Source organism: Perna viridis, chromosome 2 (assembly GCF_037379345.1).
Source record: "Perna viridis isolate PV_CMFRI_1.1 ecotype Kerala chromosome 2, ASM3737934v1, whole genome shotgun sequence".
Lineage (NCBI taxonomy): Eukaryota > Metazoa > Mollusca > Bivalvia > Mytilida > Mytilidae > Perna > Perna viridis.
In genome coordinates this window covers 14,116,457-14,139,045 of record NC_142446.1, presented here as the reverse complement: position 1 = coordinate 14,139,045, position 22,589 = coordinate 14,116,457, and the positions used below count along the sequence as shown (strand labels likewise).

Genomic DNA, 22,589 nt, shown 5'->3' with positions numbered 1-22,589 from the left:
AGGAAAAGAAAACTATGACTCGTTGAATAAATCAGTTTTCATGGTGCAGATGGATACACCATAACGATCCACGAGTTCATAACGACGACCATAAATTGCTGTAGTGATTACTTCAATCTTGTAGCAACATAACCCTGTCCCAGAAGCCTATTTGTTAGAGTTCAAGCGCGATACAAAAAGTCTGCGTAGTTTCGGCAAGCTCTGGCATAACGTACGAGTTGTGATATGAACACTCCATACGCAAATATTCCTTCAATTAAAACTCTCTTTCGAATGATAGAATAAATGGAAAACTCTGAGAACTTTAGACCAACAAAGGTCAAGAACCATGCACAGACATGTTTAATAAATTATTTTATTATACCTTTCATAATATAGGATTAATTCTATTGGACGAAATATAATCACGTGTCATAGATAAATTTGGATATTTTTTGTTTTAATCGCAAAAAAGTTTGAATAACCCCCTAAAATTCATGACATCATTGAATAACCCTATTATTCACAGGTGAATAACCCATCAAAAATACCAGAGCAGATGAATAACCCATTAACATTTTTAAGTATGTTTTTGAAACCATACATTTTTGTGAGTTCTTTGTTTGTTTGGTATAATAAAACAATTACGGCACTCTAATTCAGTAAATATCCAAAATTGTCAACTTCATTAAAGTTGTTCCTCTGGGTCTAAAGCCCTCAGGGTAATAACACTAGTTCGGGTTGACAATTTCTTATATTCACCTCCTCAGAGGGCCGTAATTGTATAATATTAAAGTTTGGCAATTTTAAAACTCATTTTGGTTTTGAAAAATACCTACTCAATTTTAAAACATTTTAGCAGAGAAGACAGTTCACGCAATTCAGAATATCAGCCCATCGACTACAAATTGAAATAGGAAGATATCTGGGTACTCCCCGCCGACATGACAGACAAATGCAATTCCAATGATATTGATGATGAAAAACATTTCCTGCTACCATGAAGCAGTCTTGAAACTGATCGTCATATACTTCTCTAATTGCTTAAACACTCCTGTAAAAATTTTGATATTCTCGATACCAAGAAGCTTTTTAAAAAAGGAGTGGAACATTCGTGAAATTTCATTATTGGTATTATTTTTCATTTGATTTTGTTCATTTTTAAATTTATAATTTGATAATATTTATTTTTTTTTACTCAAATCTGTGACCCTGACCATGAGACATGGGAATTACTTTCTGATGAATTAGTCTGTAATGTTGCATCGTCACCTGATGTCTCTTGTACTAAATTCATGAAAATTATACGTTTATTTATTTTACTTTATTTTATTTATCATTCTGTAAGAAGAATCTTCGCTACGCCATGCCAAAGATATATATAAATCCTTCACCATGCACAGGCGGTCAGTCAGCATTTTGTTCAGTACTTGTAATGGATCGGTGATGACTGGACAGTTTGCACTGTCACCGTGTGCATTCTGCAGGGAAGACACCCTAGTTTGAAATAGATTCAGACTCATATATATTATCACTAACATGAATTGTAAACAAGAATTTTCCTTGTTCATCTGTGTCTGTCAAACCATTATAAATTAATGTTATACACTTAGAGAATAATTTAACTGAATACACTATACACAAAAATTTAGTAGAAATGAATTGAAATGAACTTTTGTATATCTTATGCGATTTTCAGAACTTTACATTCTATAATACAGACCTATAATAAAAAAAGGGGGTCTTAATTTTTGGCAAAACGTTATTTGAGGTAAGAGGGAAATATGGGGTGTAATTTCGAATGTTTCTATGTGATGTGTTCAACGATTATAGTTTTTATGTGAGCTTATTTAGTATGCCCAACAAAACATAAACATTTTGAACGTTTTACACAACGCCACAAATATCAAAATATCCGGAGTTTTAATCCTTAGAAATCCGAAACCGGTTTGTAATAAACCAGTGATCTCCCTTCGTTGTGAACAAAATTTGCGGGAAAGAAGTTTGAGAAGGAAAGAAGACACAAGGAAAAGATAGTTTATTTGAAAAAAAAAACAACAGTTAACTATGGGGGTAAGTGTTGCGATACATATACCAAAAGAGTAGAATAGATTAATTTTTTATAGCCTACCATGGATCTTTTCAACTTTTGGCTACACATGTACATCAATAACAATATCATGAAAGTTTTATTTTAAATCGAGACAATTATATCATCAGATCACTAACGCATGCTCTATTGAACTGTTATATTTGACTCAGCAAAAACAACATATACAGTAATTGCACAAGCATAATTAAAGCATTCATACATGTAGTTCTTGTATCCAAAACCCTTAAGCCTCAGTGGATTGCTCCAGATCGTATTCTGTTCCACAATTAGGATTTGCTCTTTGTTGAAACTTCAAGATCATGGTTTGGTAACCTGAAATGTTGACTTATTAGAAGTACTTGACGATCTGATAACTATTAAGTTTATTGGTTGGTAACTTCCTTTGGTCGTCTGAATGTAGCTGAAATATTGCTGCTCAGATGTTAAACCCCAACAAACAAACAAACTTTCTTTGGACGTTATACAATGTATATAAAATTTTGGGGGCTCAGAACCCTGGTAAAGAGCCAAGGTTCTCTGCCCACAGAGCAACTGGGTTGTGTGCACCAGGTGGTTGAATGGGTACTCCCACGACGTAAGAGGTTGGAATTCTGTTCCTCCATATCCCAATCTCTTACTTCCGAGCGCCACATTGCATACCGCTCCTTCCGACGTTCTTTGAAATCTGCTGAATTATTGTAAAATATTTACCATTTAAAACATTTTATACAGTTTCTTAACCATATCACGGGAGAAGGTGAACAAACTGAAGAAAAAAAAATGACCCACCTGATTAGAAAAGCCAGCAATCCTGGAAATCCTTTGTAAAAGCAAAATAAATAAACTTTACATTTGGTTTTCAGCTTTTTGAATGTGTAATTCCGGTTGATAATATTAAGGGTTTTAAAGTATGTGAAACGAACATATTAAATTAACCAACAGACTGCCTTTACCAAGATTAAGTTCGTTTTGTCCAAAATATATTGTATTCCGAAAATTACAGACTCGATTCAAAATTGCTGGTCACTTTGACAACTGTCTTCATTACAAATGTTTTCTAGGTATTTAACAAAAAATTAGGATTATTATCGCTTGATTTCTCGTAGGTTGAACTCTTTTATATAAATAAGACTTAAAATATTTTAAAACACATGTTTAGCTACTTGTAATTCAAATATGCGGTGGCTTTCAGCATGTCAGGTGCTGAAGGTTAGGATGGCACCAAGTCAGAAAATAGCTTGCCAGACAATCTCGAGCATTGCTGGAGTAGTTGAATGGGGCACCCCTGGCATAAAGGGGGAAATGATTCTCTGTATGTACCAAAATCACGGTATTTTTTGGGACGATTCAGTTTACAGTAAGTCTTGGCCGCTTACAATACTAACGATAAGATGCTATATTTAAACAAATTTGTTATTGTTAGTGTTATGGTTAAAATTGTTTCAATGAAAAGGAATAATGTATTGGTTAAATGTTTTTTTTTTTTTTCAAATTGAATGATTGGTCAAATCCTTACTATTTATTTCCCTCTCATGCAAAAGCGGCTTTGTTGTAAAACATGGTGGCACCCATAAAGGACATACAATGTACGTCTCTTAAAATGTATTTTGATACATATCATCTAGTACAGGGGTCAAGCTACTTGAGAAAAACAGGGAGAAGTGACTTCTCTTTCAGACAGACACTAGGAAGAAGTGGGGATGAACAGGGAGAAGTGAATGCGTACTCGCATCATTTACATATACTTAGGCTTTTTAAAATTATGTGTAATGTGTTACTTACATGCATACAATATAAGCAAGCATTTTCTTATATTCATTTTCTTTTATTGAGATAAGTGTTACTTTTTCTTTAAGGTACATATGTACATGTAAGTAACAAAATATTTTGGACAATATGAAATCAGCCTGCTGGCTGATTGATCGACTGTATCATATATTCATGAAATTGAATTTATAATCTATACCTCTACCCCTTACTAAATTTATTACAGCAAAATTAATACATGTTTGAGCAAAGCTTCTTGCAATGCTTGGTCCTATTCAGGCTATTGATTTTGTCCTTTTTAGCAGTGGTGGAATAGAAAATTTCGGGCAGTGACATTCTGTCGAAATTTTCATTTTGTTTTGTTTTTGTTTTTTTTGGCTGATCCCACTTAATCCATAATGATTTCTTGTTAAAAACATGGAATTCAAAATATCCAGTTCCTGATATACATGTAAGTTGATCAAGAGTATCAATAATCATGTTAAAAATTTATTATTGACAAATCAACACTGAAGTTTTATTGACACATAATGTAGCGGTCGGTACAAAGTTGCCTCAAGCTTAAGAAATGTTATCTCAAGATGGAGAATTTACTGTTCTATTATGAAACATGAAGATCAAAAGCAACACTTCAAGTTTTCTACCGAATTATCAAGTGAGATAAATTTAACCTATACTATAAGTCCAAAGAACTCGCACGACAAATTTGCATGTTTCGTAATGAAATGTAAACGGTAAAACTTGAATTATCGTAAGCTGAAGTAAGGAGTGTTCATTCCATATCCTGTCTTAAATGTCTGAAACAAAAAACCGATAATTCAATAGATGTCGCAAATTTTTACAATTTATTTTCTCGAATGAGCGGCATTTTTGTTTGAATTGTAATCGGAAGAGAGATAACTCTGGTACAAATACCGCTAAAAGACAGAATCATGGAGAATGTCTGAAATTGAGAGGGCGACTTCACTTAGCTTTTTGTGTCGTCTGAGGGCAAAGTGAGCAACTCCAGGGTGACTATTTTGCCAGAATCGCCCAGTAGCTTGAGCCTGTAGTATACAACAATGTATCTAGTAATGCGATATGTATTATTTGAGAAAAAAACTGTATCATTATACCCCTAGCTGGCATGCTACATGCTGGATTGTCAGGCCATAATATGGAAAACTTGACTGCAAAACATAGTGGTGCACCATGTTGGAAAAAATGCCATGTTTTTCGCACATTAAAGAACCTTGCTGTGATATTCGACAAAAGGAGCCTTGTCTTCGCTCCAGGAGGCTAAATTGCCTGACCCTACCAACTTTTTGTATTCATCAACCACATAACTTTATGAAATACATAAAATACAAATCACTAAAATTTTTAATGATGAACAGATTTTCTGTGAATTAAGGACTACATCCTGGTATTTAAGACTTGACCCCTACGTGTGCCTCAAACTCAGAATACAGTTATCATATATCCAATGTTACTGAAGTGAAAGGTGTACCAAGAGATGATGTTTGAGGCATTATTTTATTGTTTCTTTTATATTATTTTATTGAATTGATATCTACATGTACATGTATTTATATAAATCTTGATGTAGTTTATGTTATGATATATATTTTTGAATTATCATGTGATCTCGTACCATGTGCAATATAGTCAGACAATGACAGCAAAACTTTTAATATTTTGCACTCTAAAATCAAATTAGAAATTCAGGCTAAAATTTTACATTTTCATTGTTGAAAAGCAAGACTAATTTTTTTATCCTGGTTTAATCTATTGAAGTTTGAACAAGTGTTACTAATTATGTTTTGCATTTATATCCTTAAAGTAGATGCAGTATTACATGAGAAAAGAAAATGTTTTACATCATCAAGAATGTTTCTACTTCTGCTGGTAGCAAATTCAGTATTTGAATAAGGTCATTGCAGATTTCATTATGTAAATGATGTACATCCTTGGTATATGCACCACAGTTACACAATGGGCTAGGAATTATATGTTGGTTTTTAGCCAGGTCTGCATTGAGAAACAAAGCTAAACAACAGAGTTTGGACCGGACATTTGTACGAGTAGTATTAAGGTGGAATTGTTTTTTTAGGATTTTATCTTATAGTGCTGCCTTGTATTTTGAAAAAGAGCGTAGTTCATGAACAAGTTATTTCTTTTGAGTTAAAAGTTTCAGCCATATATCACAATGGGATAATTAAAGGCTAAAAGAATGGCTACTATTTAGTTTATTTTGGTTTTTTTTTCAGCTTAGAATTGATAAATTGGAGTGCATTCTTAATATGAATTTGAACATGGTCTATAAATGTGCAACCATTGGGGCCAAATACAATATAAAAATAATTACCCATAAATGTATGAATACTAATAACAGAAAAACAAACAATCATTATCTGTAGGGGGAAGTCACTTGTCACTAAAATATAATTGACCATATAATCCACATGAAACAAAACACACACCCCAGAATATGACCTTAGAACTCCCACGGATACTTCATGTTAGATAGATGCAAGTGTATGGATAAATACATGTAGATAATTACCCTAATAAACAAATTATGACTACATTGTCCATCAGTGCAGATTGTGTTCCTTGCGTCTAAATTTTAAAAATTCAAAATTAAGATCAATTGATAGGACAGCTGAAACATGTCAAAAGTCCACATTTTGCTTAAGTGGAATATCATCTGATGATACTAATCCAAAAAGTACTATTAAGTTAATTGAAGCCTGTTATCTTACCTCCCACGTTGTATAGATGCCAACTCAGGAATAATTTTGAAAAAACTTTGTGATATCTCAATATTCTTAAGTTGAAAAAAACTTACATAAAATTTTAATTAACGCCTTTTCACCGAGACGTCTTCTACCAAATCCTCCTAGGTAGACACCTATTGCTATGCATGGATAAAATGGAGTGTAATGAGTATAGATATGTTACCATCATCTATAGGTGTTTGATGATCAGTTTTACAAGTCTTAAAAAGCAGTATCTATATATGACTCTAATGCTACACCTGTTCCAATTTAGTATCAATTGGAACAATCTTTCAAAGAAATAAAAGCAAAAACCATGTTGTTGTCTTTTTTTTCACAAATAGACCCTTTTGTGCTAACATTGGGGTAGTTGATGAGCATGCTTAGAGCATGCTCAATATACACTTGCGTGAGGAAAATTCTTTTATTCTACCCAAGCTCTACCTTGCGGAAGTGTATATTGAGCATGCTCACCAACTTACCACAAAAGGGTCTATTGGAACTTAATGATCTTTATTAAATAATAGGTCAGACAAAAAACGAAATATTTCTGGAAATTTGAGTGAAACACATTTTGAACACATAAATAAATCGGGGTAGGTGTGAAAATTAGGTTGATGGGGATAAGAATCTAGGAATTTGTTTTATTATGTCTTTACAATAAATTTTTATTATGCCCCCACAAACGAAGATTGGGGTGGGGGGATATATAGGTTTCACTCTGTCTGTCTGTCTGTCTGTCTTACTGTCCAAACTTTTTTTAAGCAGCTTGCAGCATTGTTATGAAACTTTGTGGGGTAATATAATAATCACATGCAGATATGCGTACTGTGAGGAATTTCTATTTGAACAAAAAATGTGGAAACCTCTTTTAGCATAACTTGATCTCATGCATTGTCCACAACTCCTCCTTAATAACTTGATGGATTGATATGAAACTTAATGGGGTGCTCAGTACCATATTGAGATGTGCATATCGTAAGGAATTTATGTTTGGACAAAAATGTAGAAATGGCAGCTGTTGGAAATCAGGCATTTTTTCAGCAAAACTTGGTCTGATGCATTGTCCTCTTTAATGACTTGCAGGATTGTAATGAAACTCTTTGTGGCATTAGATTATCATGTAGAAATAAGCATTTATTGTCAGTAATTTATGTTTGGACAAAGATTGTTTTAAAAATGTTTACAGAGTAGTCTAATCTTGAATTGTTTTGGAGATAAAAGTACAAAATTGTGCCTTGCCAAAAAGAACCCAATTTTTTTATTGGATACCTTTTTGATAATTCTTGCCTGTGATTTTCAATCAGATTTCAGATATCTCTTACGGTTTATGAGTTTAAAAGAGGTCAAAGGGGCAACCCCCCCCCCTGAAAAAAAAACCACTTATTCATTTTTGGTCTGGTTTTGTAAATTTTAAATTAAATTTTTAAATTTGTGTTATAATGTGTCCAGACCAGTTGTGTTCATAATGAACTTGAAGTCCCCATGCATGCTTTAGTGTGGCAAAAACTAAAAATGTGTCCACACTTGCCTCAAGTGAACATAGTACAACATGCTTGAGTCATATCATGCTGCTCTCCATGAAGCTCTTTAACACATTTGTGGCAAATATTTATACAAAAGTACTAAGTCTACTACATTTTTATGAACTGATTATACTATATTACTTTACACACAACTTGTTTTCTTTTTTGTTGACAGAGAAAGTCAGAAAGGTCCAAGGAAAAGAAAATGAAGAGAAAAGAGGTAGACCATTATAAGTTGTCTGATTTACATGATTTAACAAAAACCATTTCTGTATGTCCACAAAAAATTAGCAGACAGGACATACATGTATTATGGTATAGCACTGTCTTCTTCATCCGTGCCATTTTCAATCGACACTTGATTTTCCTGCAGTAAACTGAATATTAGAAAGTTGGTCTTAATAAAATTTTATAACAAGGTTCCAAACCACAAAAGGAAGGTTGGTATTGATTTTAGGGGTTATGGCCCCAACCATTTTTGAATACCATTCTTTTCTTGATAGGTGTTAAAACAAAAAGAAAAGAAAATTGAGTAAAACTAATAACTATGACCTTAAGAAATTTGAAGCCAAATAGGGTCAAATAGATTTATTTTACTTAAGTTCTTTGACAACTTTTAATCTTGTCAGAATCTTGTGTAACCTTTATACCAAATCCCAAATATTTAGGTTACACCCTGTAAAGCATGTTAACACTTAGTCCAACATTTCTAAACTGCTCTAGATATTTCAAAGAAATTTTGTACAAAGGTTAAACACAGAGATGTTTTCATTTACAATTTCGCTGTAATTTCTATGAAAATTGGCCGAAAAATACTATTTACGATTTGTACTGTTGAAACTATGGTTCCCCGATGTTAAAAACATGAATTTGTTTCTTCATTAAATCTTCGATTTAAACAAGGTCTGTAGAGCGCTTGAATGAAATGATTAATTGTTATAATGTCAAGCACTTAGAAGACTTGATCAGAAAAGGAAGCATGGCTTTGTCATTGTTGACCATACTGAGGTCTCAAAAATAAATCGTTTGGTTCAGGTTTCATGTTTTAACAGGTTTTGCTGTGAAAATATAGATTTTGTCTTAGAAGATAAGTACAGCAGGGATGCCTGAACAAAACAATTATTTTTTAAACATAAAAGGCCTTTATTAAATTAAGTGAAGAAAACAAGTGGATTATATGCATAAAGGTGCCTTTTTTGTTGGAATATATGAAAATTTCAAAAACTACTGAGAACATGGCAAAACTTCTGACTACTTGATATGGAAACTACTGAGGTCACTGATATGGGGTAAAGAGGTCTGTAAGCAACATATATGTACATGTATATATTAGGAAATATTCTGAAGCATCAATAACAGGACAATTTAGATACATCAAAAGCCAATTACATGACAGGATACAGAGACAACCTGCACGATGTAGTGAACATAATAAAATACAATTCAATGTACCAATTGAAGGAAAATAAGATGTCGCACTAAAAAACTAAAGCCTCCGTCAAAAAACATTGGACGGACATCAGGTACTGCGGAAGGGTAAACATGTCCTCTACCAGCAGTACTTGCCACCTTGCAGGTGAGTAAAATCCGGTAGAGTCAAGCTACATGCACAATAATATAGCTCCTTGACACATTCGGTCAAGACAGAGTCACAAGATATCCTGATAACAATCCAGCAACTCCATACAGAATTTTCACTTTGGCCATTTCATTTTATTTAACAAAGTTTTTTCATGTAAATAGTTTGGACATGGTGGAAAATCATCCAAAAATGTAAAATAAGTTATAAAAATCTCCTTAAAATTGAGAACAACTAAATCCTTGAATGCTGAAGAGATGATTTTGAACTTGGAAATCACATATTATTAATAAACCATGCAAAATTCAACGAACCTAATATCAAGAACTTATTTTTATGATTTTTAAACAAAGGAAATGTATCTCTCTAATTTTAATGCCCTTTCATGATGGTGTGATTAAAAATTTGCAATGCAGAAAATATGTTTGCACTGTTGTTAGCCATAAGAACTATGCAGTACAAATGTATGTCAAACGAGCTACACCATTGTAAATATTAAGTGTCAGGTTCAGTGTGTTGTCAATCCAGTAAGAGGTGAAATCTAACAACCAATTAAGGACTTGTAATGAAATTTTATATGAAGGTTAAGCAGCATATGAAGATGTGCATAAAGGAACTGTATTTTGCTTTGAAGGGGAGAAAATCCAATGTAAGGCCTTAGGTCTCACTAACCACTTCTAACGTTTCCATTACTTTACATGTTAAAAAGTAATTTTCAAAGTCTCACTGTGAATTCCCAGGACAAATGACATCTTAAAGTTGCATACCGTTGCGAAGCTTGGAAAATAAGGCTTCCAAAATCATTATGCTAATGGTACGATGATAGTAGAAATTCTTAAAAATTTACTTGAATAAATAATACTGAAAATCCACATTTTTACCTCTTCTGCTAACTGACAGCATGGAGGCAAATTACTCACACATGTAAACAATATTCATACACTTTTGTAGTTAATTACGTATATGATTTTAAAGTACACATTCTCAGCTTCATTTTGACTACTTTTAATCATAATACACACAAATAATGCACTTACAATGTATATGTCTAGGTTCATTGTGTTTTTGGTACTACATAGAGGGTTGGCCATTTGACCCGGAAGTGGTTAGTGAGACCTTAAAAACATTTTATGAGTTTTTATGTTTTTCTTTTTTTACATTTTATGAAAGCTTGTGGTATTGTGAGTCTAATAAGACCAAAACTATCAAAATCAGACATAGGACTACAAAGAAATGGTCATTTTTATATCATGCCCCTCAGTGATATTTTCCCTAAATTACTAAAAAATTACAATTTTAACTAACTTGTCACACCAAAGTGATACCTATGATAATTCAAGAAGTTGTAATAGCAAATATCATTTATCATTATGAAAAAAGAACAGATTTCAACAATTTATATCATACCTATTTTATTACTGTGTGATTCTAAGTCTGTGCTGTGTGACTATTTCAGTACTTTGAATATCCCAAGCAGTGACGTTGTGTATTTCATGGATGACGTCAAGTTATGAGTCAATGTTACTGATAAAAATCTTGTTGCTATGTTGTTTTTTAAAATACCTTGCACAATGCACCTCTTAAAATATAGCCAGATTACCAATATCACTATACTGATTTTATGGGAAAATGGAAATAATGACCAGGAAAGGCAATTTTCCTCAAATTATGCATTTCTCTGAAATATGCCATAATTTAATTTATGGTCTCACTAACCACTTCTAACGTTTCCATTACTTTACATGTTAAAAAAGTAATTTTCAAAGTCTCACTGTGAATTCCCAGGACAAATGACATCTTAAAGTTGCATACCGTTGCGAAGCTTGGAAAATAAGGCTTCCAAAATCATTATGCTAATGGTGTGATGATTGTAGAAATTCTTCACAAAATTTACTTGAATAAATAATACTGAAAATCCACATTTTTACCTCTTCTGCTAACTGACAGCATGGAGGCAAATTACTCACACATGTAAACAATATTCATACACTTTTGTAGTTAATTACGTATATGATTTTAAAGTACACATTCTTAGCTTTATTTTGACTACTTTTAATCATAATACATGCAAATAATGCACTTACAATGTATATGTCTAGCTTCATTGTGTTTTTGGTACTACATAGAGGGGTGGCCATTTGACCCGGAAGTGGTTAGTGAGACCTTAGCATTTAACATTTAATGCTAAATGAAGCAGGGGAATTATCTGTTAGCTTGCTTACAGTTCTCTTTAAAATCATAATTTTATGATTTAAAAAAATCAGCTTGTATCTCCTAAACTGTAAAAGATAAATGGTGAAAACTACTGACATTTGTTGCATGCATTGATTATTGCAGATAAAATAACTTCTTGCACAATTAAAAACAATTTCTAATTATTTCCTTCCTTAACCTACATGTACATGTAATTTGTGAATTTATGGTATTGTAAAAGTAGAGGTTTGTAGTTGACTCTTTCTGAATTTACTTTATGTTTTCATTCTATTTTCTACAGGAGTCAGCAAAAATGGCAGTATCGTTAGAGAAAGTAAATAAAGCGAACGAGGCAAGTTAAGCAGTGTTTCACTGACTGTACTGTTGTTTAATGTCAAAACATCATCTTTCTGTTCATGTAAATACAAATAAAAGACAAGACTAATGTGAAAATCAAAATATGAGAGCTGGCCACAGTGCCATAAAACTTGAAAAATGACTTAAGTCTGAGAAAATTCTTAACTGTTTGTGACATCATTGATTTCAAAGACTTTGAAGTTACGATAGAAGTAAAGAATATTTTCAGACTGCAGTATTTTTTAAGTTTTGTGGCACTGGGGCCTGTTGAGATGACAGCTACCGGGGACTTGTCACAATGCAACAATGTTGATGTTCAATGTTATGTTAATGACATCTAGCTTTGTTACTGTTGTCTATAGACATATGGTTTTATTGGCATAATTTGAGTGTAATTGATCTGTATAAAACAAGGTTTGATATCTCTGAAAGATAATTGGGATTAATTTTCTGGGCCTTTACTGCTATTATAGTCTATACTATAGATCTGGAATTACATGTACCTAACTGTTTATTGTAAAAAGTCATGATTTGTAATTAAAGGGGTCAAGATATATTTACACATTTTTTTTCTTTTTTAATGGTCATTACAGATACTAGACATTTGGTATACAACTCAGCAAGGGTTCCATACTGTGCTTGACATTTTGTATACAACCTCAGCTAGGGGCCAGTACTGTGCTTAATACCCTACATTCTGTTTACTTAGTCGACATTTTCATTCTCAGCAACTGCATACCATAGTATTATCCACTTAATAAAATAGATGTACCATATTTTGGCATTGAGTTTAAGGTATTTCAAGTGGTCATTGGCCCAGTTTCTTTGTTTGAAGTGAAAGGTGAAATCCATTAGATATTTGGAAGGAGTTGGTTGACTCTAATTTGAAAGTTTTATATATGTCTTTAATTCATAGATTTTTGTTTCAGATATCAGATCCAATGGACTTTGTTAAACCTTTTAAGAAGTTTGAAAGAAATGGGTACGTAATAAATGTGTAATCAAGTTAAACTCTGAAGGAACAAGAACATTGATGAAATTGGTTTCTCCAGGCATTAACTAAAATGAAATAGTATGGAATGTACCAGGTTCCATACAACAAGAAATGGTTTTTATGGGTTCAAAAACTTATTACTTAACTCTTGAGTTTGTGGACCGAACAAATCCTGAAAATCACAGAAGAAAAAAAAAAGGAAAAACATTTAAGGTGTCCAATGATTAATTATGAATTTTGTTTTTTTCATAACATGAAATACATTAACACTTAATTCTTCTATCTTTTTTTTTTAAATGATATATACAGTCAAACTTCACTCAGTCGAAAACTCGGATGGCTCAAACACAATACAAAGTACCAAACATAAATAGCCTTGAATTTCTCAAACCGAGATTTCTCGAACACTCAAACCAACTAGTCGGTCCATTCGGTAATAAATCTTAGAGAAAAACCCTCACTAACTCGAACTCGTGAGCCATTTTGTCAAGCTTGGGTAATGAAAGCTGTGAAATACTAAAACCCTATCATTAATCAAAGTGTCATTTAAGTTAATTACAGGTAATATTCAAGTCATGATCACTAATTAGATAGTTTTAATCTAACATAGTACTGATTGAAGTTCGAGAATGTTCCAAAGTTGGCATGATGAAAGCATGGAAGAAAATTTAATGTCAACAAATTATTGATGAAGGAACTCAAACTCTGAATTTTTTTATAAGCAAACACAGCATTTTTAATGTCAACAAATCAACATAACCTTCTGAAAGCGAATGAAAAATATTATAGAGCTAACAATACTTGGTAGAAAGTAAGCAATTTCTAACGATAAAGTCAAACTCGGATTGGCAACGAAAAAAATCCAGAAATCTACTAACTTCAATTTCTCAAAATCCTCATAATTCGAACAAATTTCAATGGTACCTTGGAGTTTGAGCTACTGAGGTTTGACTGTATATGTATAACTATGCTTAGTTTCCATTTAGTGGATTCAAAAATGAAAAATCTTGTAATGTCATGGTATTTATGAATGAACAATAATGAACTGTGTTTATTTTTAGACAAAATTTGACGATTGAATTTCACCGAGTCACAGAAATGAGCAAAGATGACAAAGAATGGACTTTTCAATTGACCAAAAAGAATATGCAAACCTTGTAATTATAATTTGTTAAGATATGAAATATAAAGATTCATTATTAGTTTCCAAATCAACCCTGTGGAAACTAGTATGTTCTGATTAGAAATTTACATACATGTGCAAAGAAAGCAAACAATTAAAACACAATATATTGTTTTCATCGATTGTAGCAAACTTATGATCTACAAGAGACGCTCCCTTTGATAGTGAACCCATATTTTAGAGCTTTATTCATCAGTTATTGATAAGATTTCTGTGGTTTTATTCTGACCTCCATTATTTTGATGTCACATACTTCACTATTGTTTTGTAGTTACTAAGAATTGTCTGCTTACATACAACATTGTATACTATTTGCCAAACTATCCATAATGCCTTTTTTGAAGCTTCTTTTGAAAACTGACCATGTTTACATTTTTCAGCCATGATGGACATTATCAGTTACCAACTTAGCAGACAAAGTGGATATTTCTAGTTTTAATTTTGAAAATCACTAACAAAAATACTGCCTGGCTAAAATTAGCTGCTGTATTTATGCAACACTGTTATAGAATGTGTATAATTGATAACATTGACTGGCATCATTGTTTGAGGCAAAGAAAAGAAGCCATAAAAAATATTATAAGTAATTAACTGTCATATGTACCATTCTCACCATGTATAATCAATCAACTACAAACAGTAGACTTTGAAAAGAGAGACAAAGTATATGAAAGAAATGTTTGTTTTAATGAACTACATACTTTGTACCTCATGCATGAGAGTAAAATTGATTCTTATGGTTTTTAGATATGAAAATAGCGATTGGGGATGGAAAGATAAGGAAAAAAGAGAAGAAATGACAGAGGATAAGGCATTATATTTGATAGCCAGGGACAGCTTTAATAATAAACCTGTTGCATTTACACACTTCAGATTTGATATGGAATTTGATGAGGAAGTCTTGTACTGGTAAGCTACATTCAGTATGGTAGATGAGGAAGTCTTGTACTGGTAAGTTACATTCAGTATGGTAGATGAGGAAGTCTTGTACTGGTAAGCTACATTCAGTATTGTAGATGAGGAAGTCTTGTACTGGTAAGCTACATTCAGTATGGTAGATGAGGAAGTCTTGTACTGGTAAGCTACATTCAGTATGGTAGATGAGGAAGTCTTGTACTGGTAAGCTACATTCAGTATGGTAGATGAGGAAGTCTTGTACTGGTAAGCTACATTCAGTATGGTAGATGAGGAAGTCTTGTACTGGTAAGCTACATTCAGTATGGTAGATGAGGAAGTCTTGTACTGGTAAGCTACATTCAGTATGGTAGATGAGGAAGTCTTGTACTGGTAAGTTACATTCAGTATGGTAGATGAGGAAGTCTTGTACTGGTAAGCTACATTCAGTATGGTAGATGATATTAATAGTATTGTATTGTTCCTTATGGTTTTCCATAATGGACTAAGTAAATGACTAAATAGTTTGGAATACATATATTTAGGTCATAGCTTTTCTTGATTAAAAAACATTGTTTTTCTATATAATGAATTAAAAAAAATTTTGAATTGTAAGATTTGCTGAACTTACCTAGTCAAGTTGGTTTGAAAGTTACTCCTAATTGAGACAAAAGGAAATTACCAGTAACAGTAAAAGGGCTTGGCATGTAATAATAATCTGTCAGTTGTTTTTAAGAATTCATTTCAAAAATGTCTTAGGGATCAATGCGAAACATCAAATTGAAATATACAAGTTTTTTAATTATACCATAGAATAAAGTTGTATATAGCTCTTGACCTGTACATCTGTGTATCGTAGTATGTTGTTGGGTGGATTGATTTTTCATTTGAAAGGGGGGCCACTTTTATGGGAGGGGGCTTTAGTAAAATTAATGATGTAGGCTTGTGACCTGGATATTGCCTTTCTGTCTTTGTTATGTTTTATTAGTTTTATTTAATTCCGTGTCAGTTGCTCTGATATTGAAACCCCAAAATTGTAAACATGCCAAACTGGGCACCCAGGTTTGAAATTATTCCAGATAACTGGTCATAATTAAGACTGGTAGTTAATAAACAATATGATCTGGTATTCTAAATTACCAAAAAAAATTGCTACTTTTAAATCTGGTTGCAATTAGCCAATTAGATAGATAACACTTTAATTGAAAATAATTTGGGCCACGTGTGAATGTATTACTGCAAATGTGTATAAATTTGCATTTAAAAGGACTGATAACTCGGGAATGCACTATTCGATTAAAGATTTTGTAAACATATCTTCAAGAGTTTGTAGAAAAGCACTTAGGGATGACTTAATATAACATTGTATTCATTCATAAATGGATAGATGCACTGATCAATTACTTTTTGTTTGATCTGCGGTTTGATTTGCATTGACATCTTTTGTTTTCCTAAGACATGTGATTGTAGTTTACTCAGTATTATGAATGAAAACAATCAATGTAATGTAATCAATTCTAATGTAATCAATTCTAATGAAATTTTTTCTTGAAAATTCTTATAAAGTTGAAGTGGATGATGTCGAGGATGACATATTGCTGAAAAAATATTGACTTACATTCCAAAAAATATGGTACATGTTATCAGAGATCTTCACAGGGTATGTCTGAAATCAGGATTAAATTCTGTTGGAGTATGTTCAAACATGGACAATCTTTATCTGTTTTGTAACATTTTTGTATTATCTTAGAACGTGGACAATCTTTATCTATTTTGTAACATTTTTGTATTACTCTAATGGTAACAGTGGTACTGTGTACTGGTGTTAGTAGTCTATCCAGTACACAAAGTTACATGTTATTGTAGTTGTGCCTAATACATATACCTATTTGTTCTTTCCTATGGGCTTTATTTGCCAATTAAGTGTTAATGTTATTTCAGTTATGAAGTCCAGGTAACAGATGAAGTAAAGCGGAAGGGTATAGGAAAATTTCTTATAATGATATTAGAATTAATAGCATATCAGTAAGTAATAGCAGTTGGTTGAACCACATCATTTACATTTCTCCATTTGTATAAAAGAAGAAAATATTTGTACATCATCATATTACATTACTAAATATGGACCATTGGAATCTGACACCCAGTTTTTCATCAAAAGGATGAAGGATCAGAATGTTAAATGAACAATTTAGCATGTTCAACCACACTTATAAGCATATCATCTTTTTATGATTTAAAATACAATGTTCCATATTTGGCAAATTTTTAAATATGCTGAAATTTAACACTTTTTGGAACATTTTTTGCAATTTTTTAATGCTTCTGACAACTAGGTCCAAAATTGTTGTTTATGATTTCTATATGCCACTTTGATATTAGTCCAAACCAGTTAAAATATCACTGGTGGAGAATAATTTTGAAAATAACAAAATTAGAATGGAAATTGTCATTTTTCCCAATTTTGCTGTTTTTGGCTAATTTAAGGCTTCCATAAGAAATGGTGAAAATTTCAAACATTTTAAAAATTTCATCATCCATTTGCTTCAAACTTATTTTTTTCATAAAAAAAGGCTAAATATGGCTCTTATGGTAACTTTCAAAATGATGAGAGAAGAAAACTCCGACTTCTTAGGCTCTTTAGTTTGATCAGATCTATCTAGTAACTCCATAATCATTGATATTAAAATTACAGGATAAGTAAGAAAAATGACAATTTTCATTATACAACTAATTAATGACTAATTCTTATTTTTTTAATGCATTTTAATACAGATGTAGAACTATTAATGTCATAGATTTCCCAACAGCATGTATTTGCCATTTTTTCTTATTTTCTAAAAGACCAAAAACTTCTTAAAGAAAAAAAATATGATAAAAAAGAAAGCTGTTTTTTCCCCTTGGTTGAAAATGGCCTTCATAAGTAATTTTGAAATGCCCAATTCTTCATGTATATTTACCAGTACATACTTTTCACCAACCCGGTTATTTTTTTATCTCTTTTTAATTCCATTAAACTTGAACCAAGCTGCATTATACTGTAAGAAATGCTATAGACACATACAGTAAAAGTGAATACTGTTAGTGTACAGCATAATGAATTTACTTGACACAGAAATATTTGGAACGAGTGCCTTCATTGCTGGTATAATTTTTCACATTCGGAGTTCTTTAGTACTTCAGATTTTATCAGTAACTCGGGGGAACTATTTTTTTGATAAAATCTTTTGTTTGGTCCCAATAACCATACATTTTGTTTTATAACAATTGATAAACATTTTATCTCTACAACACCAATTTTGTAATTCATTCAAGTCTTCCTGAACTTTTGGTTGTATATCATTAATACTTTTACTGGAACAATGAATAGTTGAGTCATCAGCATAAAAATCATAGTTACAGGGTAGCTGATGATGCGTAGAATCATGAAGTAAATTATGATTACATCTCTAAAAAATGTGAATGACATGTACGATGGTGGATTCTTTGAAAATAATATTTTTTTCTAGTCATTTTATTTAATTTAATATTTTTCCTTTTCCAATCGACCCTATTTCTTAAGGTAAAAATCTGTAAACCAACAAATTAAAAAACTGTGGTCTAAATATGTTTATTACTTTTCTATATAATTAATGGCCCCCCATAGTGATGCTACATTAAGCAGGTAGTTTCTTGAAAAGGAAGGAAAATTGGTGGAGCCAAAGTTTTACACATGTACATGTATATCATCAATAAATATACTGTTAAATAGAGTAATTGCAATATAAATAATATCATTAGATCCTTCAGACACAGTCAAACTTTCCAAGTCTTCTCCTCTGTTAATATACATTTTTGGGTTAAAGAATAAAAAAAAAAACCTGATGTCACTGGTTCATCACTGGAACTTTCCTACTGTAGCTGCACACTACGCAAAAATATAGTCCAAATGTAATTCCTTCAATATCATTCAATATTTCTTTATATCCAGTAAATATGTTTCTGGCAATTATTCAGCTCAATAATATTCAATTATTTCTGCTAATAGAATTATGATCTAGTCTTCAAATCAACTGAAGATTTGAGGGACTCGATTTTGACCTTGAAACATGTTTTGTAATAAATTTGCATTTAGGGAATTTAGCTCTTGCAGTATTGTGCCAAGACATTGAATGCATGAAGCCTCTTCCATTTAACATACTTGTCAATCAAAATCTTCTTCCTATCATTTATATTTAATTTCAATAATAAACAGGAAGTGAAGAGGAGTGATTTTTACCAAGTAAAATTGGCTGGAAAATTCAAATTAATAAAAAGTGTCTAGTGTTTGAAAATCTTGTGTTCACCAAGGAAATAAGCTACTTAAAGCTGAAATTGGTTTATTTTAGTATAATTTAGTGTACGATGAATCCAGTTAAAATATTATTTTTAGAGTTAATGCACATTAACTTGTTGGCAGGTTTAAAAATTTGGGAAATAGGTGAAATGAAAAAAAAAATTAAATTTGTTTGAAGTTGGATACAGTTGATTACATTATTAACTGTTAACTGTTTATACTTCAGAAATCAGTAGTAAGATTGACATTCAGTATCTACATTTTAGTAAAAGCAGTTCTAAATAATATGGGAAACACATTTGTATGATTACAATTTTATTTTACATCATGTAATCTTTGAAAGTTTGTTCATGCCTCAATTTTCACTAAAATCAAAAACCTGTGATTTCAGCACTTTGATTAGATAAATCTTGACAGCTTGTGTTCAAGCACTACATGTATTATGTAACATTGTATGTCTTATTTACAGTACAGGGATGTTAAAGGTGATGCTGACTACTTTCAAACATAACAATGTAGCCCAGGGATTTTTTAAAAACACGATGAAGTAAGTGAAAGTAGAAATAACTCTTTTTGACTTCACACGATAAGTAAATTTTAGAATCATAACTGTAGTTCAGTGTTTGTGTTGTATCATATTTTAAACAAATATTTTACTCTTGTTAGCTTTGGGACCATGGTTATTGTATTTAATTTTCACTGGTATGTAGATTTGTTTGTTTGTAATAGTTACATGAGCTTGACTGACATCTTATTCAGACACTTGACAGTAAGATGGTGTGTAAAATCTTGTATATTAGCATGCCTGTATGGTATGAGATTACCTGGAATTCTAAAAATTGATTTTAACATTTCAGGTATACAGTTGATGAAATATCACCAGATGATCCTCTGTTTGAAGAAGGTTATCATTATGAAATTCTCAGTAAAGCTATCAAGCCCAAACCCAACAAATCCAGTGGTGCCAGCAATATGGAAACAAACAAATCAGCTATAGACACTAAGCATTCTGTTACAGCTTCCTAACTAATCCTTGACTGTAGATATTGAACTGATTGTGGTTGTGTACTGTGGAGAGATAATGACATTGTGGTATTTTTAGTTTGTATGGCAGACTGGCTGTTTATGATATGACATCTAAAATGTAAACCAGTATATTTAATGAATAAATGAAATGGGGATAATTATGTTGATAATAGGAATAAAACAATTATGTTGATAATAGGAATGAAACAATTATATTTTTATTTATAAAAGAACAAAATTTATAACAGTGTTACATCATTGTAAAACATAGTGCATGCATACATCTGGTTCCTTCATCAAAAATAATAAATACCTGTAGGTAATATTTAGAATTTGTTCTAAATAACAATGACAATGAATTTATTAATGGAAGTTTGTCTGTGATCAGCCTTGCAGACATACTGCAAATTTTTTGTTGTTTAAAAAAAATTGATTGATGGCCTTGGTTGATAAAATATAACAAAGGGGTTGAACAGCTGTTTTTGTAGCTTACTAGAAATATTTGTAATTCCTACTTAGAGTAAAATTGATTACTATGCCAACTTGGTTCCTATTCCATTATTATGGTATCAGATTTGGGTTTGTATCATATTCTACTTATTGCATGCACACTTTAGAAATTGTGGCAAAAAGACTTAATATAGAAATGCAAAAAACAAAATTATGGTTGTATAATGGTATCATGCTGTTGTCATCGTCCATGACACTTCAAGTTCGAACAATAACTTGAGTGCAAGTGTATGGATCTATATTAAATTACATCACAAAGTGCCATACCACAAAAGGAAGCTTCGGATTTGGGTTGTATCGCAAACCATTTAGGAGTTATGGGTCAAAAAGGGGCTTTAAAAAAAAATTTGTCTGGACAATATACTTGAGAAAATGTGGATCAAACTCTTTGACATTGTACCATAGGGTGTCCTACCATGAAAGGAAGACTGGAGTTGATTTAGGGGGTGATTACTTAAACCATGTATAAATTACGGGCCAGAAATAAGTATTTTCGTGATGTGACAATAATTTGACTATTAGTGAATGGATCTCTGAAATTGTACCTTAGGTGTCATACCGCCAAAGGTAGGCTTGGAATGATTTTGGAGTTTTTGAGTATTGAGGAATAAGGGCCACTGTGATTATGAGCAATTTCTTTTCAGTGTCAAATATGTAATAGCAATAAAAATTCTGTGCTATTTTATGCTTGATGGCATGCTGATACTTGCCTGACTGTTCAGGGTTCAATATCTGCAGTATAAGTTGCTCCCTGTGAAGCATTTTATTTAATTGTAGTTGATGCACATGGTGTAGTTAGGTTGATATTAACTTAAAATAGTCACCTCCCCACTATAAAAATGGAAGTCCTGTGTTTTTTACCTGTATCACCCAACCATGAAAGTAGTTATAATAACCACATGCCATCCATCTATCATAGTGTGATCTGTAATTCAATAAGTATTGAACCATTTGTAATACTTTGTTCAGTGTTTACATGTAAATACATCTATTTAGACAAATTTGAAATTCTTTTTTACACTTCAACATTAATCACTATTACCTTCACATCCTATTGTGGACGAAAAATTAGTTTTTTTTTTTCAAGTGGTTAAATGTAACATCTACTGTTATAAAAATGACAGTTTCTAAACTTTGTCTAGTGTTAATGCCTATACATACTAATATATGATGCTGAGGCTGGTACAGTTATGTTATTGCTCTCAGATAGTTCTGACAATTCCCAATTCCATGATTTGTATTTTCTACTAAAGGACAAAAAATTCCAGCTATGCTTCCACCACCAATAGTTAAATAAAAAAAAATAACTCAATTGGTACATCAAACCACTTTTTTGTATTATGCAAACTATTTAGTGTCAGTAGTGCCTACTCATCATTTTAAAGAGACTCTTCCTAAACTGTCCAATGGATTTT

At 31.9% G+C, this 22,589-nt stretch overlaps 1 protein-coding gene across 2 annotated transcripts; it reads left to right on the top strand.

The window, feature by feature from the left end:
• The first annotated feature begins 1,911 nt into the window (after positions 1 to 1,911).
• Positions 1,912 to 22,175, top strand: LOC148623738 (N-alpha-acetyltransferase 40-like). Of its 2 annotated transcripts, XM_088565805.1 has the most exons (9): positions 1,913 to 2,052; positions 8,299 to 8,343; positions 12,197 to 12,247; positions 13,182 to 13,234; positions 14,308 to 14,403; positions 15,177 to 15,338; positions 17,265 to 17,348; positions 20,108 to 20,185; positions 20,496 to 22,175. In XM_088565805.1, exons 1-9 carry the CDS (start codon positions 2,047 to 2,049, stop codon positions 20,662 to 20,664), a joined length of 744 nt encoding a protein of 247 aa, XP_088421931.1. In that variant the 5' UTR covers positions 1,913 to 2,046; the 3' UTR covers positions 20,665 to 22,175. The 2 variants fall into 2 exon arrangements, with proteins under 2 accessions (XP_088421932.1, XP_088421931.1); XM_088565806.1 differs by lacking the exon at positions 17,265 to 17,348 and having other exon boundaries at positions 1,912 to 2,052.
• Positions 22,176 to 22,589: the final 414 nt, after the last annotated feature.